Genomic DNA, 21504 nt, shown 5'->3' on the forward strand with positions numbered 1-21504 from the left:
TTTGATAAACTTATGAAAAGATCATTAGCAGAGGGATGAAAATTAAAATAATCAGGTACCACTACACAGCCATGATAATGGCTAAGTTGATAACTGATATATTTTTTCAGTGCTGATCTAATCCAGGATCTTGCCTCATCCTAGGCAAGTGATTTACAACTGAGCTACATCCCCAGACCAACTATACCAAATATTGATGAGGATTAAGAACAAGTGGACCTCTCATAGGTTGTTGTTAGGGGCAAAAGTGATACAATACTTTTGAGAAATGTCATATTTAAGAACAAATCGAAAGAGATACTACATATATAAGGGAAATTTTTTTTTAAATGTCCATAACAAAGGTTTGCAATGCTCATGTTTATTCACAATAGTCCCAAACTGTAAACAACCTGTTTTTTAGGTGAAAAAAAAACTGAGATAGAGTAAAACATACTGCTTTCTGGAAAAGAAAAATACTAAGTTGCTTTGCATTCAATTTCTAGAATAACTATATAATCCTAAGTCTCATTAAAGTGAGCTTCCTTGGGTCTTTGCTTCAGATTTCTGCAGTTATGAGATTTGCACCATGTCTACTACTAAAAATTCATTTGTGAGACTTCTGACTATTGAATTCATTTGAACTTGAAAGGCTAGTTCTTCAGAGGTTGTTTTCCCAAGATAACATTTTCTCCCCTCAGTGCTGGGGATTGAACCCAGGGCCCTGTGCATGCAGCGTAATCACTGCCCTCCATCCCCTCCCAGGTTGAATACTTAGGCAATCTTGCCAGCTGCCCAAGTAAACATTGTTATTTGGCTTATAGTTAAATGGGAGTAAAATTTTATGTAAAAACATTTAGCACACATTCCACTTTTTCTATAAAAATATAACTCTTTATTAAATAACATGCACAAATATCAACTAGTCATTTATTAAACAGATATGATTTAGAACAAGATTTAAAGAAATACAAATCCTTAGGTACAATTTAGTATCTTGTTCATGATATTTGAATAGTTTAAAAAGAATCACTGATTAATCTAACCATCATTTATTTTTCTTTCAGAATCCAGAACCTTTTTAGGTATATACCCCATTCCAAGTTTTTTTTTTTTCCTGGTACTTCAGAGCTTCAGAATATCTTTAATATCAAGAGCCCTTAACTATTTACTTGATTATAAATTTCCAATAAGAAGGCAGCAATGTTTCTTTTATGCTATCCTGATAAGCTTTTAGTCACCTTACAGAGAAAAACTGTAGAAGTAGAATCATGGCAGAGGCTCCAGCTTTTTGAGGTACCATTGAAAGGGGGAGTACTGTGGTTAAAAAGCTGGGATGACTGACATTTGCCAGATTCCTGCTTGTTTGCTTTTTTTCTTCTACAGCTTGTTCTGTTTGGCCAGTGATATTTCCCCCTACCTTTTCTCTAGCTGGACCATCAGAACAAAATGCTCTATACATTTATCTGTTTTATTTTTCATCACTTCAATGCTTAATAATCTGAGTTTATATTTTATGACTTTCCACATGATCCCATCAAATTTTCTTTTGAGGTGAAAGTATAAATAAAGGTTGCAGTAAGTTTTTCCTATTAAAAAGTATTGCTTTTATAAATTAGCTTTTAATGTTCCCAGCCTTAATAAACTTAACTTCAACAAAACCAGTGCTTCAAAATCTACCCTGCCTTTCTGGCCTGATTTATCCAATAAAAAAGGCCAACATCGCTCACCTAATTTTCTAAACAAAACAAACTATATCCAACTTTTATAATAAAGTCCTTGCACTGTGTATTTTTTTTACACGTGCTGCTTTATTGCGCATGCTAAGTACAGTAAGAATGAAAATAGAAACTGATGTAAAAATTCAAAAATCCCTAAGCTTAATATGTACCTTTGCACTCAAAAGCATTTTGACATTCTCTCCCAATAGCTGGCATTTTCAACTTGAAAGTTGAATTTAAACCACCTTCATTCCTCATATTTTCTTTTTACTTTTTAAAAACATCCAGTGTTATTTTATAAATCAAGAAAGTACTGTGGAAAGTTTCATAAATTCCATCTCATATACTTATGATGAATTTTACACTAAGCTAATTTTCCTTTCAAAAATGTTCTCCAAGTTCAGCAGCAGGTTTTAGATCTGAAATAGTCCTGAATATTTAATCTATGTTATAGGAGAAACTGGATTTTTCTAAGCATATTGCTAATTATTATAAAACAGCATACCAAATCTTAATTATAAAATTTTGCAAATTATGTCTTGCATCTTGATACACAAGGAAAAATACTTAACATATTAATCTTTCATAAACATTCCAGAGATCAATTGGAATATTTCTAAGAAGCTTTTGCTTATTTTGACTAGCAATATCTTTTTAAGTACTCAGTTTTTATTTTAAAAGTGCAAAGGTTATTAAGCTTAAAACATTAAATTTAAGCAATGTAAAAAAGTTTTACAATGATTTAACATGACCAATAAAATTTATTAAACATATTTACATATATTCACAGATTCTTTCATAGTTGAGTATTAAAATAGACATTTACAATTTTCATTCAAAGGCATTTTTGTTGTTGTTCCAGCAGGAAATAGGCTCTACTGTGAGATGAAAAAAGAGCTGAGCTTCTTCATTTGACTAATTCTAAATAATGTGTCCAACACAGTAAGTCACAGGTTCTATCACAAGAGACGAGTATGAAACGCCTCACACTGTTCCAGGCATCAATATGGACAGAATTAAATTATAGGAAGCATGCAATACAATTAACTCACAATCTTTACAGTTATGATGATGAAAACAAGCTAACTCAAACACATGCATGCCTTATTTAAAGGTTTGCTACCTGAACACACTGCTAGTACACTCCTTACAAACTACAACTTTGGTCCAATAAAGCATTAGACAAAACAGTTTTACAGTTATTTCTTTGTACATGTTTTGACTACCAATCCCTTTGTATACACATTTTGACCATTAATTACAAGATGTACATCTGCACAATATGTATAAAATAAGTTATTAAAAAGGAAGACAATATTAAAACTTTCAAAAAGAAAACTATACAATTAATTTACAGATATAATAAACTGAAGAAATTTTGTGCCAAGTTTTTCTTCCACATTAGAAACTATTTGGTAGTAATGGAACCTTTTAGTTTACTGATAAATTTTTAATAAAACCTGAAAGAGATCTGAATACTAGTGGTTATCTTGTGACGAAAGAGTGCTAACAACTTCCAGCGCTGTTAGCAGATTCTCAATTTTTTAAATATCTACTACAGTCTGCCAACGTGCTTTAACCAATAGTAACCTTTCATCAATATAAATAATAGTTTTCTGTTAGAAACTGTGTTTGGACCTAGGATCCAAAATATTTCTCATTTTTATAAAATGACAGTGTTTACTACATAACCAACTTTAATCTAATTTTATGAACAACTGTAAAGGCATAATATCAGTATTTTTGTCAAAAGGCAGTATTCCACAGTATGATGCTTGAGCATCATCAGTTTAGAACAACACCACCAAGATGTTATAACTGCTATATAGGAGTCAATTCAAAGTCATCATTAACATCAACAAGGGGAACATAGAACTCCTGAATTTCGTAAATGCTGATAGATTTATAGGTGGCAGGATCAAGTTCCTGGAGTTTGAGCTGCCATTCTAATCTCTGGACAGCATTTAAAGCTGCAGCTTCATGTTGTTGCCTCATTAAAAGACAGGTCTATTTAAGAGAGAAGAGTTAATCAATTATTATGTTAAATGTGCCCCGTTCAAAAGCTAATTTCCCCCATAGTTTCTTTTTTTAAAATTTTTTTTTTAGGTGTAGTTGGACATAATACCTTTATTTTATTTATTTTATGTGGCGCTAAGGATTGAACCCAGTGCATCGCTGATGCTAGGTGACTGCTTACTGCACTCCACAACCCCAGCCCCACCCACTTTCTTTAGGGACTTAGATATTTACACACATTAGGAATCCTAAAAAAAAATAAAACAAAACACTGAAATTAAAAGTCTACTTTTGTTTCACTCTATTGCTATCAACACACCAACTATCTCTGGGTCTGCACCTTCATATTCATGAATTTTGATTGAAAAACATTGTTTCAAATTATGAGATTTCAAATTACCAAAGGAATCATTGAATCTACAGAGAACTGCCTGAAAATCTTAAATAATTTCCTTTACAGATCTACAAAATATATTCCATCTTTTAATGTTTTCCTTTTCTTCATATATTGGGACTATAACCAGACTGGTCTACTGGGGAAGCATGAAAACTCACATCAGAAGCTGCTTGTTCAATGGTAGTTTGGTCTTTTATACATTAGTCCTTAAAATGGACCTGCGGCCTTCATTTCCCTTTAGCTTTCCAATTGTGGTCCACCAGGAAACTCATTAACCATTATTTCTGTTCTGAATTATCTCTCCCCAATAGAGAGACAGTTTCCAACTCAGAAGGAAGAAACATTTATTTAAAATACTTTGAAACATACTTACCTTTAATTTGTCAAATTTATCATCCACATCTTGTAACCAAGACATGAACTGTCTTGCATTAAAGCGATCTCTCACAGAAGTTTTACTGTCATCAGACTGAAAGAAAATGTTCAACATAAAAGAATACTGTAATAAGCCACTTTAAAAATCTGTATGTCATTAATATACCTTTTTAATGGAATACATTCATTTTCCAGTAATGATGAAAATATATTTTGAAAATATAAATTGAATATTGTTAAATATTTTTATTTTTCTATAAAGTACAAACTAGTTATCAGAAGTCTCAGGATGTTGTTTTTAGTTTCTAACTAAATAAAATCCTACTGCTCTATGAATCTCAGATGTTTCTTAAAAGACATGTCATATACTGTACACCTGTGACATTGTTACTGAAATACAATTAATTTCAGATTTAATTTTAATGTTAGAAGTTTACCAAACATAGGGAGAAAAATGTAATCAGGTGTGATAGTTGCCACTGAGACTGGCACTTCTTCCAAGACTATCTATATTTATACTTTTAAATTGTAATCATTATGTTTTTTTCCTCTTCTAACAAATGAATTTCTTTCAGCTTTATGAGACATAAAAAGTCTGACAACTGATATGGCTGATTCTGAATTCATACAATTTATATGTGGCAGTAAAACTTATTGAAAATACAGCTCCAGTTTTTCACAATTAACTTATTCCACCAAAACCCAAGATCAAAATAGCCTACCCTTGGTCCATAGCTCTGTCACACCTAGAGGTTCTGCCTGCCTATACTGTGTTTCATGTCCAACAACTTCCTAGCTACATGAGGTCAGAACTAAATGTATAAACGTCCACATTAATGACTGTTTAATTCAACTTTCTTCTACAGAAATAATAGATTTTAAAAGTAACAAACTTGTAATTTTTGAGAGCACACTAAATTTATCAAGAGTACTTTACCTGAGAGTCCAATGGTACATTATACACTTCTGCATCCAGTAAGACAGTACAAGCACTAAATGGCAGTGTCTGATTTGCCAATGTTCTTGCAGCTCTGTAATGAACACGGAGAACTTCCTGTTCATTGGATACAATAAGCTTTTCCTAGGTGAACAAATTAAAAAAAAAAACAACCTTGAACAAAATTTTTTTGAAATAAGATAAAATCACTTAATATATGCTAAATAACTATAATCTCAGTTTCCTTCACAGTAGGCTTGAGAAATTAAAAAATTCCTAAAAGTATACAATTTAATTCCAGAATATTTTATCATTCCAGAAAGAAATCCCAATGCATTAGCAGGTACTCACTCTTTCCCCATCTTCTGGCATCCAGCAATCTACCTGTTCTGAACATTTAATATAAATGAAGTCATTCAATATGTGGCCTTCTGTGACTGTCTTATTTCACTTAGCATAATTTTTTAGAGGTTCATTCACATTATAGTATGCAGCAACACTTCATTTCTTTCTATGAAAACAATATTCCACTCTATGGATATACCATTTTATTTCTCCATTTCACCAGTTTATCATTGTGGGTTGAGAGCGCAAAATATGCCACTCAAAGCATGCCATTTAAACGTGGGAATTATTCTGAGCTGAAGTCACTTGAAAAATAGCAGGTGCAGTAGCACTCTGACCTCCCCCTTTCTTCCTGAAAGGAGGATATAAAACTCCATGGGAAAGATGTCCTCTCTATACCAGGAAGAAAAAAAAAAAAGAGTTTTATTATCAGAGATGGAGAATCAAGGCCAAGTGAACTCTACAATAACATTTTATTAAAATAATTTATATCTTCCTTTAGTTTTTTTCCACAATTGCCTTTGTCCAAGTTAATATAAAAGCATTTAAGTTTCATTATTTCAAGTCTTCATTTCCTTATGAGGGCTCTGATGTTATATAAAACTTACATGAAAGGTTTTCTCTTGTTAATCTGCCTTATGTCAATCTAATTCTCAGGCCCAGACAGAGGTCCTAAGAGGGCAGAAGCAATGTTTTGCCTCCTCTACAGGCTGTTATCCTTTGGGGCTATCCTTAAAAAATGCTATTATGAATATTCAAGTTCAAAATTTTGTTTGGACAGGTTTTCTTTTTTCTGGGGCAAATAACTTGGTATGAAACTGCTGGGTCACAGGTTTGTTTAACTTCTTGAGCAGCTGCCAAACTCTCTTCTACAGCAGCCTGAGTCAATCATTTTACACTCCTACCAGTAATTCAAGAAGGTTCCAATTTCTTTATATCCTTCTCAATGCTTGTGATCTTTCAAATTATTGTTCTTCGAACAGATATGATGTGGTATCCCTTTGTGGTAACAGCTTCTCTTTTATAATAAATATTTTCATATAAAATACTGTTTGCTGATGCCAACTGATTTTTTTAAACCTCTGACCATCACAGTAAAATCTTGCTTGAAGGAAATGAGGTCCAAAATGTAATAGAGTCCTAAAGCTAACAAAATGAAATAAGCAATCTTCTGCATATAGGAGACTAAGAATTCCAGGGGTCCAGCTGAAGATCTCACCCATCCTGTTACAGACTATAGACATGTGCCACCAGATAGTAACTATTTTGGTGCTTAAATATGAATGGGAAAAACTCTGGAATCTGTGGCTGGTAAGAACATCTAGGATAGAAGTAGTGACTCCAGCTACTATGCAAGTATGGTATTCTTTCATTTTGTTGGCCTTGTTTGGGAGGCTGGGCTGGGAGAATACAAAGGATATATCTTGTCTTCTCACTACATGTTCTCCACTCTGCCCTCAAATGACAAGGACTTTAGTTTTCCTTCATTTGAGAATGCAGGTGACAAATGATATTGAAAAGGGGTTAAGTCTAAAGTTTATGATTAAGTTTAAAGTGCAACTTGAAATGATAAACACCCCAAAATTTGATCTGATAGTAAGAGAAAACCAGCTTAAAGAACTTTCCTAAGAAATTGTTTAGAGTCCTATAGAAATAAGAACACTAATTAAAATCTTTCAAAAGCAAATACTGTGTGAAAAACATATTTTTAAGTTTTTATTGGTTTTGGTGCTAGGGTCAAAGCACATTTTGTAAAGTTAAACCCTTCCTCTCTTCAAATAATTAAGAGAGATATGCTGCTTAACTGCTAGTCCAAATATGCCATTTTAGATCAGTGTTTCTAATTTTGTGTCTCTGAATCCCTAGAGCAGTGCTAAAGTACTGCTTCCTCTTATTTTCGGTGGTGCAAGGGGCATTTCTGAACAAATGAGCCTGGGGCTAGCTGGGGTAGCAAGCCTTGTTCATTCACTTAGCATGGCATTCAAATGGTATCATTTTCTGCAGGGAAAATAACCCTATGATAAGAGTTCTTAACTTGGGGTCCTCACACTCAAGAAGCCTTTTTTAAATTAAAAGAAAAAAATTTTAGTTGTCGATGGACCTTTTTTTTTTTTTTATTTATATGCAGTGCTGAGAATTGAACCCAGTGCCTCACACATGCTAGGCTAGTCTCTACCACTAAGCTACAACCCCCAGCTCCCAAAACCCTATTTTTAAGTGTGTGGAGTGGGGGAAGTGATCTGTAAAACTGGATTGGACTGTGCCATTCTGAGAAGCACGATGAAACCTTGCACCATTATGTTCTGCCCCATCTAGGAGGTGAATCATTCCTTTGTCCAGAATATACATACTAAATGCTCCCCTCTTATTAGTAATTAATAGCTCATATAGCTTAGTAGTTACCAGCAGTTATCAGGTTGATTGGTACTAGTGTTTTGGTTCAAAAGTACCCTTATTTAACTTAGTAATGCCCCCAAGGTCCAAAGAGAAGTGATGCTGGCAATCTAGATATGCCAGAGATGCCAGAAAGTGTTTCCTTCAAGTGAAAAGTTAAAAGATTAGGACTTAATAAGGAAAACAACAACAACAACAACAACAACAACAACCACCTGCATAGTAAGATTGCTGAGATCTAAGGTAGTAACAAATTCTGCACAGTGTGTGTATAGTACAGGATTTTGAGACATTGTGAGACAACCACATAACTTTCATACAGTCCACTGTTATAATTAGTCAATCTCTACTAGACCTAATTTTTAAATTAAACTGTATCATGGATGACTGTATAGGGAAAAAAAAACTGTGTGTATGTATGTATGTACATATGTGCATACACACACACATACACACATGCACATATATATATACACACACACACATGGTTTGGTACTTTCTGCAGTCTCAGACTGAGGGTCTTGGAATATACTCTTCATGGATAAGGGGGGAAATACTGTATTTGTCTGCTGCTGTAAGACATAACAGCAGTTCTGGTAAAAACATTTCTGCAACACAGTTAGCCCAGTATCAAGTTATTCTGTAGCTAGTAGTTATTCATCCACCAAATAATAAAGTTGATCTCATGGTGGTCAGATATTTAAGATACTTTCTAGTAAGCTGCGATTTAATTGTTTGTTGGTCAATATGTAGGAGATGACAATCCTGTTATTTGTTAAAATTCTGCAAAGCGCACAATTCAAATGAAAATCCTGAACTGTAACAAGGCATAGCTTTCTATAACCTGAAGAGGAGTATAGATAAATGCTATCGAGGCTTCAAATAGGCCTAATGGCTGAAATAGCTACTGACACACTGAATGACCTAATTGCTTATTGCTGTTAGGAAATTATGCCCAGTGCTTCTTTATTTGTTGCTTCTCTCTGTGATTCTACTAATTCTACATTATTCACTTAAAAACACTGTTCTAATGGATTCCAGATTGTTTCAGAAGTCCATTGTACAAAACACAAAAAATTTCTGTCATGGGGAACCAACTATGTATGAATCAAAGGAGACTGTATATTTCTATGAAGGAGGAGAACTATTTATATATTCAGATTCACTTGACCCTTCCACAAAATTAAGGTGTTATATTTTTGTAAATCCAACTGAAATGACTTTCGTGATTTTTACAAATCTGTGTTTTTTTCCTATCATTTTATGCCAAGACTAACCACTGAAAACCAGATACTAAGGCAGAACTATAAGGCCAAATAAACATAGCCTCTATAGTTTAGCCCTAAAGTGGACAGTACCAAGCCAAGGATTCAAAAACTTGGAAATCTGAATATCCTTCTAGGAATCTATTGCTATCATTCTACAAACTCAACAATGATAATAAGTGTTTACTAGAGACTTCTATGTATCAAAAATATACTTAACATGGAACAACTATACTAAAAGAGGTATAAAATTTTTCTCTTTAATTGGATTAGTACAAGCTAACAAAGTCAGTTTAACTATTTCCAAAAATGACTCTAAATAAGGAAAATCCACTAATGGAAAATAAATTATAGGCCATTTTGTCACTAAAATAAATTATTGCCTAAATGTATTTAAATGTATCTTACCCTTTCAATACTGTGTTGCAAACGTAGTTTCATCCTTACAACTTCTTGTTGCCGAAAAAGCTCTTTAAGTGGATCTGACAGAGAAGGTGGTGGTGTGATCTAATTAAAAAATTGGAATCAGTTATTTACAACAATGGGCTCTTTTTTCTTTTAAAATTAAACTTCTGGCATATAACTTAAAATCCTGATGTTCTGTGAATTAAATAAAGGTACCAATTATACAACTGGTTGTTACTTCTCAGTCAATTCAAACTGTTTGAAATATAGCAGAATGTGCAATATGCATAGGTGTTTTGATTCTGAGGCCACAGAATATTTCAAAGAGTAAATCAGAGGGATTAAGGAAGTTATTTACTGTGGAGGACAGACATAAGCTTCTTTGTGGACATGATAAAAATCAACCACTAAAACATTTGAGCATTACATTTAGTGAACTATCTCATATAAAAGTAGATGAAATGGTCTAATAAATTTGTAGTTTCCAAATTTCATTACTATGTGTGATATCATAAATTTGTCCATCTGTACTCTAAAATTTACTGGTTACATTTCCATTTTGATATTAGAGTGTGCTTTTTCTGATAGATGTTGGTGGTTAAGGAAGTTGACTCAACATACGGATGCACTCTACTAATAATATGAAAAGATATCTAAATATGGATGTGATCCCTAAGTTTTCTCCTCTAGCCCTTGGAGTATCTATATTTTCCTTGCATATACTTGCTGTCAGTGTATTAGGGGAAAGTAAAATATCTCAGGATATTTGACAGCTTAACTGTCAATTCCATATGAAAGTGGAAGAATTCTCAATGTGGTACAAGAATCATAACAGTATGCATCAAAGCTCTTAGTGAAGAATTGGACATGGATCCACTAAGGCTCTATAATTAACAGATAAGAATTATGGGAAACCAAAAATGTATTAGATAAAATCACAATAATTGAATCATTCCAATCAGAATGGAAAATGCTATATTGCAAATAACTTACTGGGCTGATCATTTTTTAGATCTCTAATTGCAGTAATATATTCGATTTCTGTCCTATGAACTGCTTTAAACAAGAGCTATGAGTCTGGTGCTCTTTACTTTTGGAAAATCTAGCTATCTCAATTATCACAGAGGAAGAATATCCCGTCATCTAAGTTGGGGTACCAGAGACAGCTTCCTTGATTTAATAGAAGAAATGAGTTCCCATGGGGACGGGGGGAGAAAGAAGGGAGGGACATAGTCACCAGAAAAGAGGGGAGCATGATCCAAGGTATGAAACAAAGAAACAGAACAGGATCTATAGGAAACTACCAGAAGTTTTAAATTTCTTTCAGATTATCTTTTTTCTTCCTATACAGGAAACTAAACCCATGAGCACTCTACCAGTGAGCTACATTCCCACCCTTTTAAAAAATTTGAGACAGGGTCTAACTAAATTGCTGAGGTTGGACTCAAACTTGCCATCCTCCTGCCTCTGCCTTCTGAGCCACCTGCTTGCCTGGCTTGAAACATCAAATTTGAGGAAAGGAATGGTGAGCTATGTGGGTGAAGAGATCAGCAAAGCAATGAAGTTTGTAAATCAGCCTTTCAACAGAACATATGTCCATACAGACAATGTCCAGAAAATGATCTCAGAACAAGTATGTTTGGGAAACACAGTATACATGTATTTACGTAGGAGTTGCACAACTACACATTAAAGGTTCTAAGAAGTCCTGCAACAAAGCAATCTATTTATTTTTAGATAAATAGCATTTCCCAAAGTTCTGGACCATGAAAACTCCCACACAACACACATATAAAGTATTTAATTAACATGCTGGAGAAATATGCATAACACAATAAGTTTGGATATAACACGGAATCACTGAAAGGTCTTATGGTTGACTGCTGTCTCTAAGGAATATAATACTAGGGGGACAAGATCAATGTTATGTTGGTGTGAGATGCAAGATGGAGCTGTGAGGCAGGGTCCAAAAATATTAGTGATTAAGAGGGATAAAAGGAAGGAACTAGCTTAAGTCTCTAGTTCTCAAATTAAAACCTACACATTTTGAGAACAAGAGGGTGGTAATAGTGACAGAGACCACAGAGTGGAGAGGAGAAAGAGGTTTTTTATTGTAAATTCAGTTCAGTGCTGATGTGTTGAGTTTGTGAAGTTTAAGGGACATATGCAGAAGCCAAGGAGTGAGAAGTCTGGGCAGAATACGTAAATTTGGCAAACAACATATATCACATGCAGAAAGAGATAAAAATCAAAGAAATATATGACTTTCTGAGGAAACTTTTCCTGTGCAATTTTCCTCAACTTCGGTAAATTATGCTTGGAGATTTTTTTGTTTGGCAGAGTGGGGAATGAGCTCTTAACTTAGGAATGCTTTACTACTGAGCTACATTCCCAGCCTTTTATATTTTTTGAGATAGCAAGGGCCTCACTAAGTTGCTGAGTCTGCCTCAAACTGGAGATTCTCTTGCCTCAGTCACACTGCAATTACAGGTACATACCGCCACAGCAGGCTCTTGGAATTTTTTTTTTTTAATATTTCAGTCCCAGAAGCCCTGAAAATACTCTCTTGACAGATTCTAAGGGGACATACTTTCCTCTTATCACTCAATCTTGGAAAGCCTCTGAAGGGTTTCTGTAAAGTGTGTTTTTACTAGAAACCCCAGTAGATACCAAATTGGATATTTTTTTCTCCCTGCTCATTTGATTTGGGAAACTTGTCGTGCAGTTCTATTTTTTGTCCCTTGATTTCTTCTGGAAAAATGGCAACATTCTGGTTAAAATGTGAGGGTAAGAATTTAATGGAAGAATAAATATATAAACTGACTTTGGGATAAATGTGAGTCAATTATTTTGTTAAGACAAAAAGTCATTTACTGGGAGAAAACTAATGGATAATACCATATTGGAAAGTACAAAAAACAATGTAGTATCAAAGTAATTGTTATTATTTCTGGTGTTCATTAGTTTTCAAATTAAAATACAAACAAGTTTCAGTTCATAAATTCAAAAGCACAACTTTCTATAAGCAAAATATTGGATTCCATACATCATCTCTAGTAAATATTAGCATAAATTCATTTGGTGTGGGATACAGTAATGGGAGCTTCTTAAATCAGTATTATTTTATAAAGGTTTTAACAGGTTTCAGGATCACAGTATTTCAAAACCTGCTTCAGGGTGGGGCAGACATTTTTCTTGTTTTACAGATGTGGCTGCTAAAGATCAGAAAAGTAAAAGGAATCATTCAAGAATGCTGGTGTGTAGCAAAAGCTATATTTTAACTCATGTATGCTAAATGGAAATCTGCTCTTTCTACTATATTGTGCTATGTTTTTCTACATAAGTAATTCTTGCTATAGAAAAAAAATCCACTACAATCACAGATATTTCTCAGCTCTGCTTATAGACTCTTTTGAAACAATATTTGATACAACAGAGTTCTTACATAAGCAAAGACATTCCTTAGAACTGCTTGATAGGAATCAAATTTTTATTATGTCACCTTTGCAGGAGTAAGATGATGGTACACACAATACCTTCTCTCTCTGGCAGAGACTGTGCAAAGAAGGCAACCTAACATGGTTTGTTTGAAACTTTTTTTTAACTAAGGTATTAAAAAATGTAATTTAAATATGCCTATGACATTTAATATTATAGCCTATTATATAAATAATATATAGCCTATGATACTATATATAAATTTCAGTTAAAATTTCTTATCCTTTAAGGGGAAATCAAATTTAGAAATAAATAAAAAAGTTATTAGCTTAACATGCTTTGAATTATTAACAAATGGTTTTGCTGCAAGTCTATGAATGACAAATTTACCTTACCATTCATTACTATTCGGCCACTACTGCTAATCTAATTTTCTTTTAAGATTTAAAAGGCACTGGCATTGGGTATATTCTGCGGCTGTGAGGCTATAAAACCAACTTCTAATTTTCTGATCTTTTCTGAACTGAGCTTGAAAGACAACATCTGTAAAGCATGATGCAAAATAGCACACGATAGTCAGCAGACTTCAAGTATAGCCAGTATACAGCACAGGTAGTAACTAGTGTCAAGTCTAGAAAGTAAAGGAAGAACACTGTGTGCAAAAATATGAAACTGTGACTTTAGCCTATAGAAAACTGGTAGTCCCTCAAGTCTGGTAGTCACATAATCAGGTGTGTTTTATAATGAACCCAGACCATAACAAGGCTAGACTGAGAAATTATTAGATGAGAACTACGGAAATAAGGCAGCAATGCTTTGTTCTGATATCTACTCACTAGCACAGTGAGCATACAGTAACTGGCATATAGTTATGAATTATTTGTGAATGCAACATGGATATGTGAATATGCAATATTTGGTGAATAGTTCAAGGAGTAAATGAAATCCCTGAATGGCAGTGGTAATAAAGAAAGAAGGAAGCTGGGTGCAGTGATACACACCTGTAATCTCAGCTACTGGGGTGGCTGAGACAGGAAGAGTCCAAATTCAAGGCCAGTCTGGGCAACTTAGTCTCAAAAAAGGCTAGATCTAGAGAGGAAGCTCTGGGGATATAGCATTCTTGGGTTCAATTCCCCTGTACTATGCCCCCCAACACACACACCAAAAAAAAAAAAAAAAAGAAAGTTGAAGAGGTGACTTAACAACATGATTTAGTGACAGATTTGATGGGAAAGCAAAGAGGAAGAAATCAAACCTTCAAGGAGTTTCCTGTATGGGAACTGGAGAATACTTTAGTTTACTATCAAATAAGAATGTTATATATTCAAATATTTATCATATTGTACATGCAAATAATTTTGAGGTAAGATAAATGGGTTTGATATTAGACCTATGATTCTAAGAATCTTGAGGAACATTTATATATTCAGAAGGATATTCAGGGCTAAAATTGGGAGTCATTCTATAAAGGATGAATAGTATCCTATCCCTTAATTAGATTATAATACAGAGGCAGAGATCAATTAGGATATCACAGGGAACAGATAAGGAAAACACAAACAATTCTGCTTTGACAGAAGCAGAAGTGACATCATGGCTAGAACCAACGCATGGAAAAGTATCAAGGGGATCTAGTGAGAAGAACATCTTAGGGAGAGGGATATATAGCAGTTCTATCACTAGGGTATCAAAAGTACTGAACCAGAGATTCCTGTGGAATAATGAGTTCATTTAAGGTACTAGGTGAATCTGGAAATAGTATTGAGAAAATGAAGCTAAATAGGTAGACTGGGGTCAGATTGGTAGAGCGCTTGCCTTGCACACGTGAGGCACTGGGTTCGAGCCTCCGCACCATATAAAAATAAATAAAATATTGTGTCCATGTACAACTGAAAAGATATTTTTTAAAAAATTGGATTTTAAGCTACAGCCCATGCAAAGCCAATAAACAAGAAAATGGCTTTTTAATTTTTATTGATGAATTATTATTATTATTATTTTTTGGTACACGTTAGAGCTTGAGGTCTTAATGCAAGAATGAGGTACGCACTACCTAGATCCTGGGAGTGTTGGTAGATGAGAGCTCATGCTGGAGTCCCTCTCAAAGAATTACCTTTCAGGAAAGAGTGCTGGCTGCCCAAGGGCATGCTCCCTCCCTGAGGGCAGGACAACCTGTAAGATGGGCCATTCCACTCCCAAGGATTCCACTGAGATCACTGTTTTGCATTTCAGTTCAACTTCTCATTCTGTTCAGTTCTGCTTCCTCACACTTATTTCTGATTACACACCACTAATAAACCTCTAGCAAAATATTTCAGAGTCTGCTTCCTAAGGAACTCAACCTAAGACACTCTTTGAAGGATAGTTAGGTGATGATGCTCAGAATGCACCTGTTTGATTCTGGAAGTCAAATGATATGGCTAAGTACAAAATCTCTGAGAACTATCACCTGGAAGAGTCCTGAAAGCAGAGAAATAGATAATTTCCATATCTGAAGAGCTCATAGAGAAAAAAGTTGACTAAAGAATGGATAGTCAGAGAACTCATGTCTAAAGGGTGGGTATAAAAATGAAGTCATAAAGAAAGAGAAGATGATTAGTCAGGCAGAGAAACTATAAGAGAGCATCATCATGACTAAGAAGGGGAAAATTTTATGAAGAACTAGATGGTACCAATGTCAAATTTGACAAAAAAAAAAAAAGAAAAATGAAAAGAGGCCAATAAATCTGACTCAACACATGAGCTCACTGTTTTTCTCTGCCAGTAGATAATGGCTAAGGAATTAATAGGAGACGACACAGGAAAAACATCATACACAGTCTATTCTTCAAGAGTATGGCAGGGAAAGAAAGAGCCAAGGGCAAGTCCCATGAGCTATAATAGGCAAGGGAGAACTTTTTTCTCCTCCATTCTGGGGAGACCCAAATATATTCTGTATGGGTAAATAAAGAACAACAGAAAGGCCTAGTTTTATATACAAGGACAGTGTTTTAATAGTGGAAGGTTCCACGTAGAATTGGAAAGAATAAAATCAAAAGAATATGGAGAGGCATTAGACTTCAACAAACAAAACATACCTCCTCCAAAACAAAAGCAAAGCAAGGAAGAAAAAGAAAATATGGTAGACTTGAGCTATCCAGTAAGGAAGCTACTAGTTGTAAATGGCTATTGGGCACTTTCTGAAATGTGGTTAGTCTGAATTGAAATATACTGTAAACAAGCCAGATTTCAAAGATTCAGTTAAAAACAAGTAAAATATCTTCAATAGTTTTGTCTACACTGATTAGGTGCTGAAATGACTCTTTGCAAGTACAAAATTACATAAAATATTACAATTAACTGTTTCTTTCTACTTTTAAAATGTTGACTAGAAAATTAAAAATTACGTGGCCTGCATTACAATTTACATTGAACATTGTTGTATATGTATATCAAGTGACACTTATACTTACTGTGGGAATACAAATCTTGCTTAAAGGGTTTCCATCCAGGAGGTATGATCCATTAAATGTTACATATTCATCATAATACTGAGGTGCTTGAGGAATAACACTACACAGTAATTTGCGCTTTTCTTCAATTTTTTTCCTTATGTGCAAGTATTCAAAATATGGATTTGCTCTCTCGGAACTATATGGCTGAATCTCATCTAGTTTCAGAGAATCTACAATGGCTGCCAGAGATTGCTGTGTTTTCTCTTTTGCTTGTAGTAAAGAAGGACTCACTTGCACAGGCTGAGGTACACGGGACACTTTCCTTTTTCGAGGATGGTGAATCTGAGGATCATCATCTTCAGTTAATCTTATTCTTCCCCTAGGAGATGAAGATTCACTGTCTTTTTCTGGCAACAGTGCACAACTAGAAAGAAGTTGTTTGCTTTGATTTGCCACCATATTTGCTTTGTTTCTAGTCATTCTTTGAGGGATCTGGTTTTCAGTTTTATCATCTTCAGCATTTTCTTCTAATTCTACTTTGACTAATTGACCATATTTATGCATTTCTGGCTGAGCTGACTGCTGCGAGTGGTTCTCCAGACTTGATAAAGTGCTTTGTTGAGATTCTTCATCTTCAATGGAAAGCAAACACTTTTCACTTTCAGGACAATGTTTTGGATTATCTTGTTCATTTAGGTTTCCTTTTGGCATCCCTACATTCATTTCACATAAATCAGAATCGCACTTATTCAAATGAGATAAAACCAAACTCTCCAATTTGTTCTCTTTTTCATGTGAAATAACCTGAATGTCAGGTGAGCTGTTTTCAACTTCATGGCCACTGGAAGATTTATAAGTTAGTTTACTAAATGCATAATGTGTATTTAGCTGAGAGGAGGTATCACTTACGTTAAAATCTTTTTCTGATGGTAATATAGACAAAGTGTTAGCTTTATCAAAATTTGGTGATGCTTCTTGACTAGTGCTTTCAGAGTACACTGAGACATCTGCTAGAATGAAACTATTTTCCATATCTTTTGCAGATTCGTTATCAGTATCCAGAACAGAAGTGATCATTTGTACAGTATTTTTCTGTTGTAAAATACTGGGCTCTTGATTGGCAACATATGACAAAGACACATGTTTGGAGATAGATTCAGCATCTGAAAGTGACTGACTGGGGAAAGAGCAAGGTTGCTGTGAAGGAAGAAAGGATGCTGCATCCTGAGCACAAGAGTTTCCTGGCAGTTCAGTCTGGTGAAGAGATAAAAAATCAGTATGATGTTCTTTCAATACTTTGTTTTCTGAATTACAAAAACCCGGAACAGAGGAATCTTGATCAGGTATACTAGTATTTGTGCAGATAAAGTCACCAGTACTTAGTGACTCTAGTCTATCCACAGGTATCTCCCATGATTTATTCTGGATCACACCAACCTGATTAGATGGTTCCACATGCACAGGACTGTCCATGGCACCGACTGGAGCAGTATTATTGATTACATTTATATCAGTTGAAATATATCTGCTGTTTACAGATCTAGTTGGAGAGGTTACAAAACTGGAATGTATGTTAGATACATTTGAGAGGTCTTTTTCAGGCACATCTGATGATAACTCAGGTTTGGGAGAAGGGCAAATATCTCTTGGCACAGCTAATAAGCTACCTTGATTGCTTTCTTCTGATACTGTTTGGAATTGTTTCGTGTGTTCACAAATGACAGATGGCATGCTACATCTTCGAACTTCTACAATAGGTCTCCCCTCATTTATAACTAGTTTAACATCTTCTACAGAAGATGACCTGAGATGGGATGCTGGAAGTCTATTAGCATATGATGGTTTAATCCGTTCTGGCAGTTCAGCAAGGCTGTCCAACTCCCTATCGTGAAGGGCAGGAGATTTGGCAATTGGCAAAAATGGTGACTGGGAAAATGACATTTGGGACTCGGAACCCTCTAACATAAAGTCAGAGTCATATTCAACCAGAGGCCTTGGAGTTGTCACGGTAGTATGGCAGGAATCTTCTGAACTAGCAACAGAAATCATGGATACAGATCTGGAGCTGAGACCGGGCTTTTCACTTTCTGATCTAGGAGACCTGTTTAAACTACTGTCTGAAACAAAAGATGACTTCCCTAAAGTGATTACATTTTTGGTGTCAACAGATTGTGATCTATTACTAACTGCATCTTTAGACTGTTTCTCCTTGGTATAAGCATCAACCAGTTCTGAACTCTTTGACCTACTAAGCTCCTTGTTTTTGGATTCAACTAGGGCATGTTTTGCTTTTTCTTTATCTTTTACTTTAACTTCTAAACAATTTCGATTTCTTAATCGTTCCTTTTCTTTTTGCTTAATTTTTTCCTTATGTTTTTTATGCCACTGTTCTATTTCTAGGTCTTTAAGGCTAAGCATTCGTTCAAAACTTGTCTGCATTAAATCATCATTCACTAACCTCTTTTCTTTGGGTCGAATATCTTTTGATGCTGGTGAAGATTTAGATTTAGACTTATCTGTTTCAGATTTTAATTTGAGTAAACTATTTAGATGGATTTTATCTTTATGTTTGTCTCGTTCTTTGTATCTATCTATATCTCTATCTTTTTTATCTTTTTCTTTTCCATCTGGTGTTTTCAAAGGTTCATCTTTTGTTTTTTCTTTAAGGGATAAAGTTTTCTCATGTTGTGCTTTACTACTACTGTCTAACGTACTTGACTTTTTCTCTTCCATTAAGTGTTTGGAGTTAGCTATATTTATACCTTCTTTGTCTCTGGACTTTTCCTTTTTATCTACTTCCCTGTCTTTGTCTTTACTTCTGCCTTTTTCTGATTTAGCATACTCACTGTTATCTGATTGTTTATTTCTTTTCTCTAAGTGTTTTTCTTTGCTATCTGCTAAATGCCTCTCTTTTTCAGTTTTTTCTTTGTCATGTTTTCTATCCATCTTTTCTCTATTTTTCTCTCTGTCATCAGTTTTTTTAGTAGTACTATTTTTAATCTTCTCACTTTCTTTATAGCATTTTTCTGTGTGATGTGAATATAGCTTGTCCTTTTCTTTTAATCTCTCAACACAGTCACTAAAATCTAATTTGTCTTTTTCTGACTTATGCTCATGTTTTATCTTCTTCTCTTTTTCAGAATTTTTTCTTTCAGTCTTTTCAACATCTTTCTCTTTAGTTGGAAATCGTTTCTCAGATTTTTCCTTACTTTCTTTTGTATGCTTTTCTTGTTTTTCAATGTCCATTTCCTTTTCTATTGAATGTAGCCCTACAGATTCCTCATTTAAAATTAAACATGAAGAACTGAATTCTGTTTCTTTATCTGTAGGTACATTTTCTCTTTCTTCTTTTAGATCTTTTATCTTGTCTTCCCTGAAAGTTTTCTCACTTTCCTTCTTAATCTTTTCCCGTTCTTCTTTAAAGTTCCTCTCTTTTGAGGTATGCTTTTCCTTAGTTGGTTTATCATCTTTTATGTTTTTTTCCAATTTTGATTTTTTTTCTAATGTTAAGGACTCATGCTCCATATTTAAAAACAGATCTTCAGTTTCATCACTTTTAAAAAAATTCTCTTTCCAAAATTCTCTATCAAATTCTACGCTCCTCTGCAGTTCCTTGGTGCCATCCTTATTTTTATATTTTTCCTTTTCACCTTCAATTTCTTTTTTGTGCTTTTCTTTTTCCCTATCTTTATGTTTCAACTTATGTTTTTTCAGTGTTTTGCCCTCTTTATCCATTTTTTTCAGTGTACAATCAGAATTTTCAAATGTTGGACTATGATCTTCATCCTTCAATTTGGTATTTGATTTTTCACCAAATTCTAAGTGAAAATCTTTCTGATGTTTGTTTTTTTCCTTATGCTTATAAGATTTTACACAGGAACTTTCAGGCAAGAATTCAGATTCTGTATTTTCATACCGTACAAGATCAGGCTGTAATGACATTTCAGAGCTTCCTGGAGATAAACATGTTTTAGTATGTTCTTGTTTCAGGGGTGTTGACTGTTTTTCACTCAATCCACAAGAATGTTTGGGAGATTTACCAGTAGAAATATGAAATAAATGTAATGAAGTATCATCTTTTGGACTAAAAGATTTCCTGAAATTCCCCTCCTCTCTGGTTTTTTCTGGACAATCTAGTGCAGTAGTAACTGTCAAGTTTGTTACTCTGGTATTTTCTTTTCCCTCTTTTTCTTGCTTTAACTCTTGGTTTTCTTTATTTTTGTTCTGGTTTTTTAATTTTCTTTTAACTTTGCCTTTCTGCTTATATTCATATTCCTTTTTGGTTTGTATATCAGAATTTGATGTTTCAGGGATAGAACATGCAGTAGAAACCTTTTTGTTCTGAAGAACTTCTTCATCAGAACTTTCAGTACTTGAATACAAAACCCTAGACGATTTTTGTTTTTTACTTTTAAATGATTTAGAATAGAAGGATTTCTCTTGTTTTGCAAATAAACTACTCTTTTCTGCTTCAGATTCATTCTCTTTTCGTTGTTCTTTCCTAAGAATATGCCTGTCATCAATCATTTTATTTATTTCTTCATCATCATCGTCTTTGAACTCATATTCATCTAGGGCAGATGGAAGAGGTGCTTTACTGGGAAGAATCTGTTTACTTTCACAGAGGAGAGAGTCCTTTTCTGTTTCAGAATCAATATTTTCATCAACACTAGATGGATTGACAGACTGAGCCTCTTCAGAATCTAGAATAAGAAAAGTAAAGTCTTGTTGGTCAAAATACAATTATGAGAAAAATAAGACAGAGGGAGAAACAGCTTATATAGTAAATATTTAAAAT

At 34.2% G+C, this 21504-nt stretch overlaps 1 protein-coding gene across 4 annotated transcripts in view; it reads right to left on the reverse strand.

The window, feature by feature from the left end:
- Positions 1–841: 841 nt before the first annotated feature.
- ANKRD12 (ankyrin repeat domain 12) overlaps positions 842–21504 on the reverse strand; it is a 122630-nt gene continuing 101967 nt past the window's right edge. For all 4 annotated transcript variants that reach the window (XM_081263331.1, XM_081263330.1, XM_081263328.1 and 1 more), the window contains 5 exons: positions 16725–21409; positions 9838–9936; positions 5426–5569; positions 4487–4582; positions 842–3707 (listed from right to left, as the gene is read on the reverse strand). In XM_081263331.1, the coding sequence (XP_081119457.1) occupies positions 3522–3707; positions 4487–4582; positions 5426–5569; positions 9838–9936; positions 16725–21409 (5210 nt within the window). In that variant the 3' untranslated portion in view covers positions 842–3521. The remainder of the gene's footprint in view (positions 3708–4486; positions 4583–5425; positions 5570–9837; positions 9937–16724; positions 21410–21504) is intronic.

This window comes from Spermophilus citellus, assembly GCF_964194105.1.
Source record: "Spermophilus citellus genome assembly, chromosome: 12".
Lineage (NCBI taxonomy): Eukaryota > Metazoa > Chordata > Mammalia > Rodentia > Sciuridae > Spermophilus > Spermophilus citellus.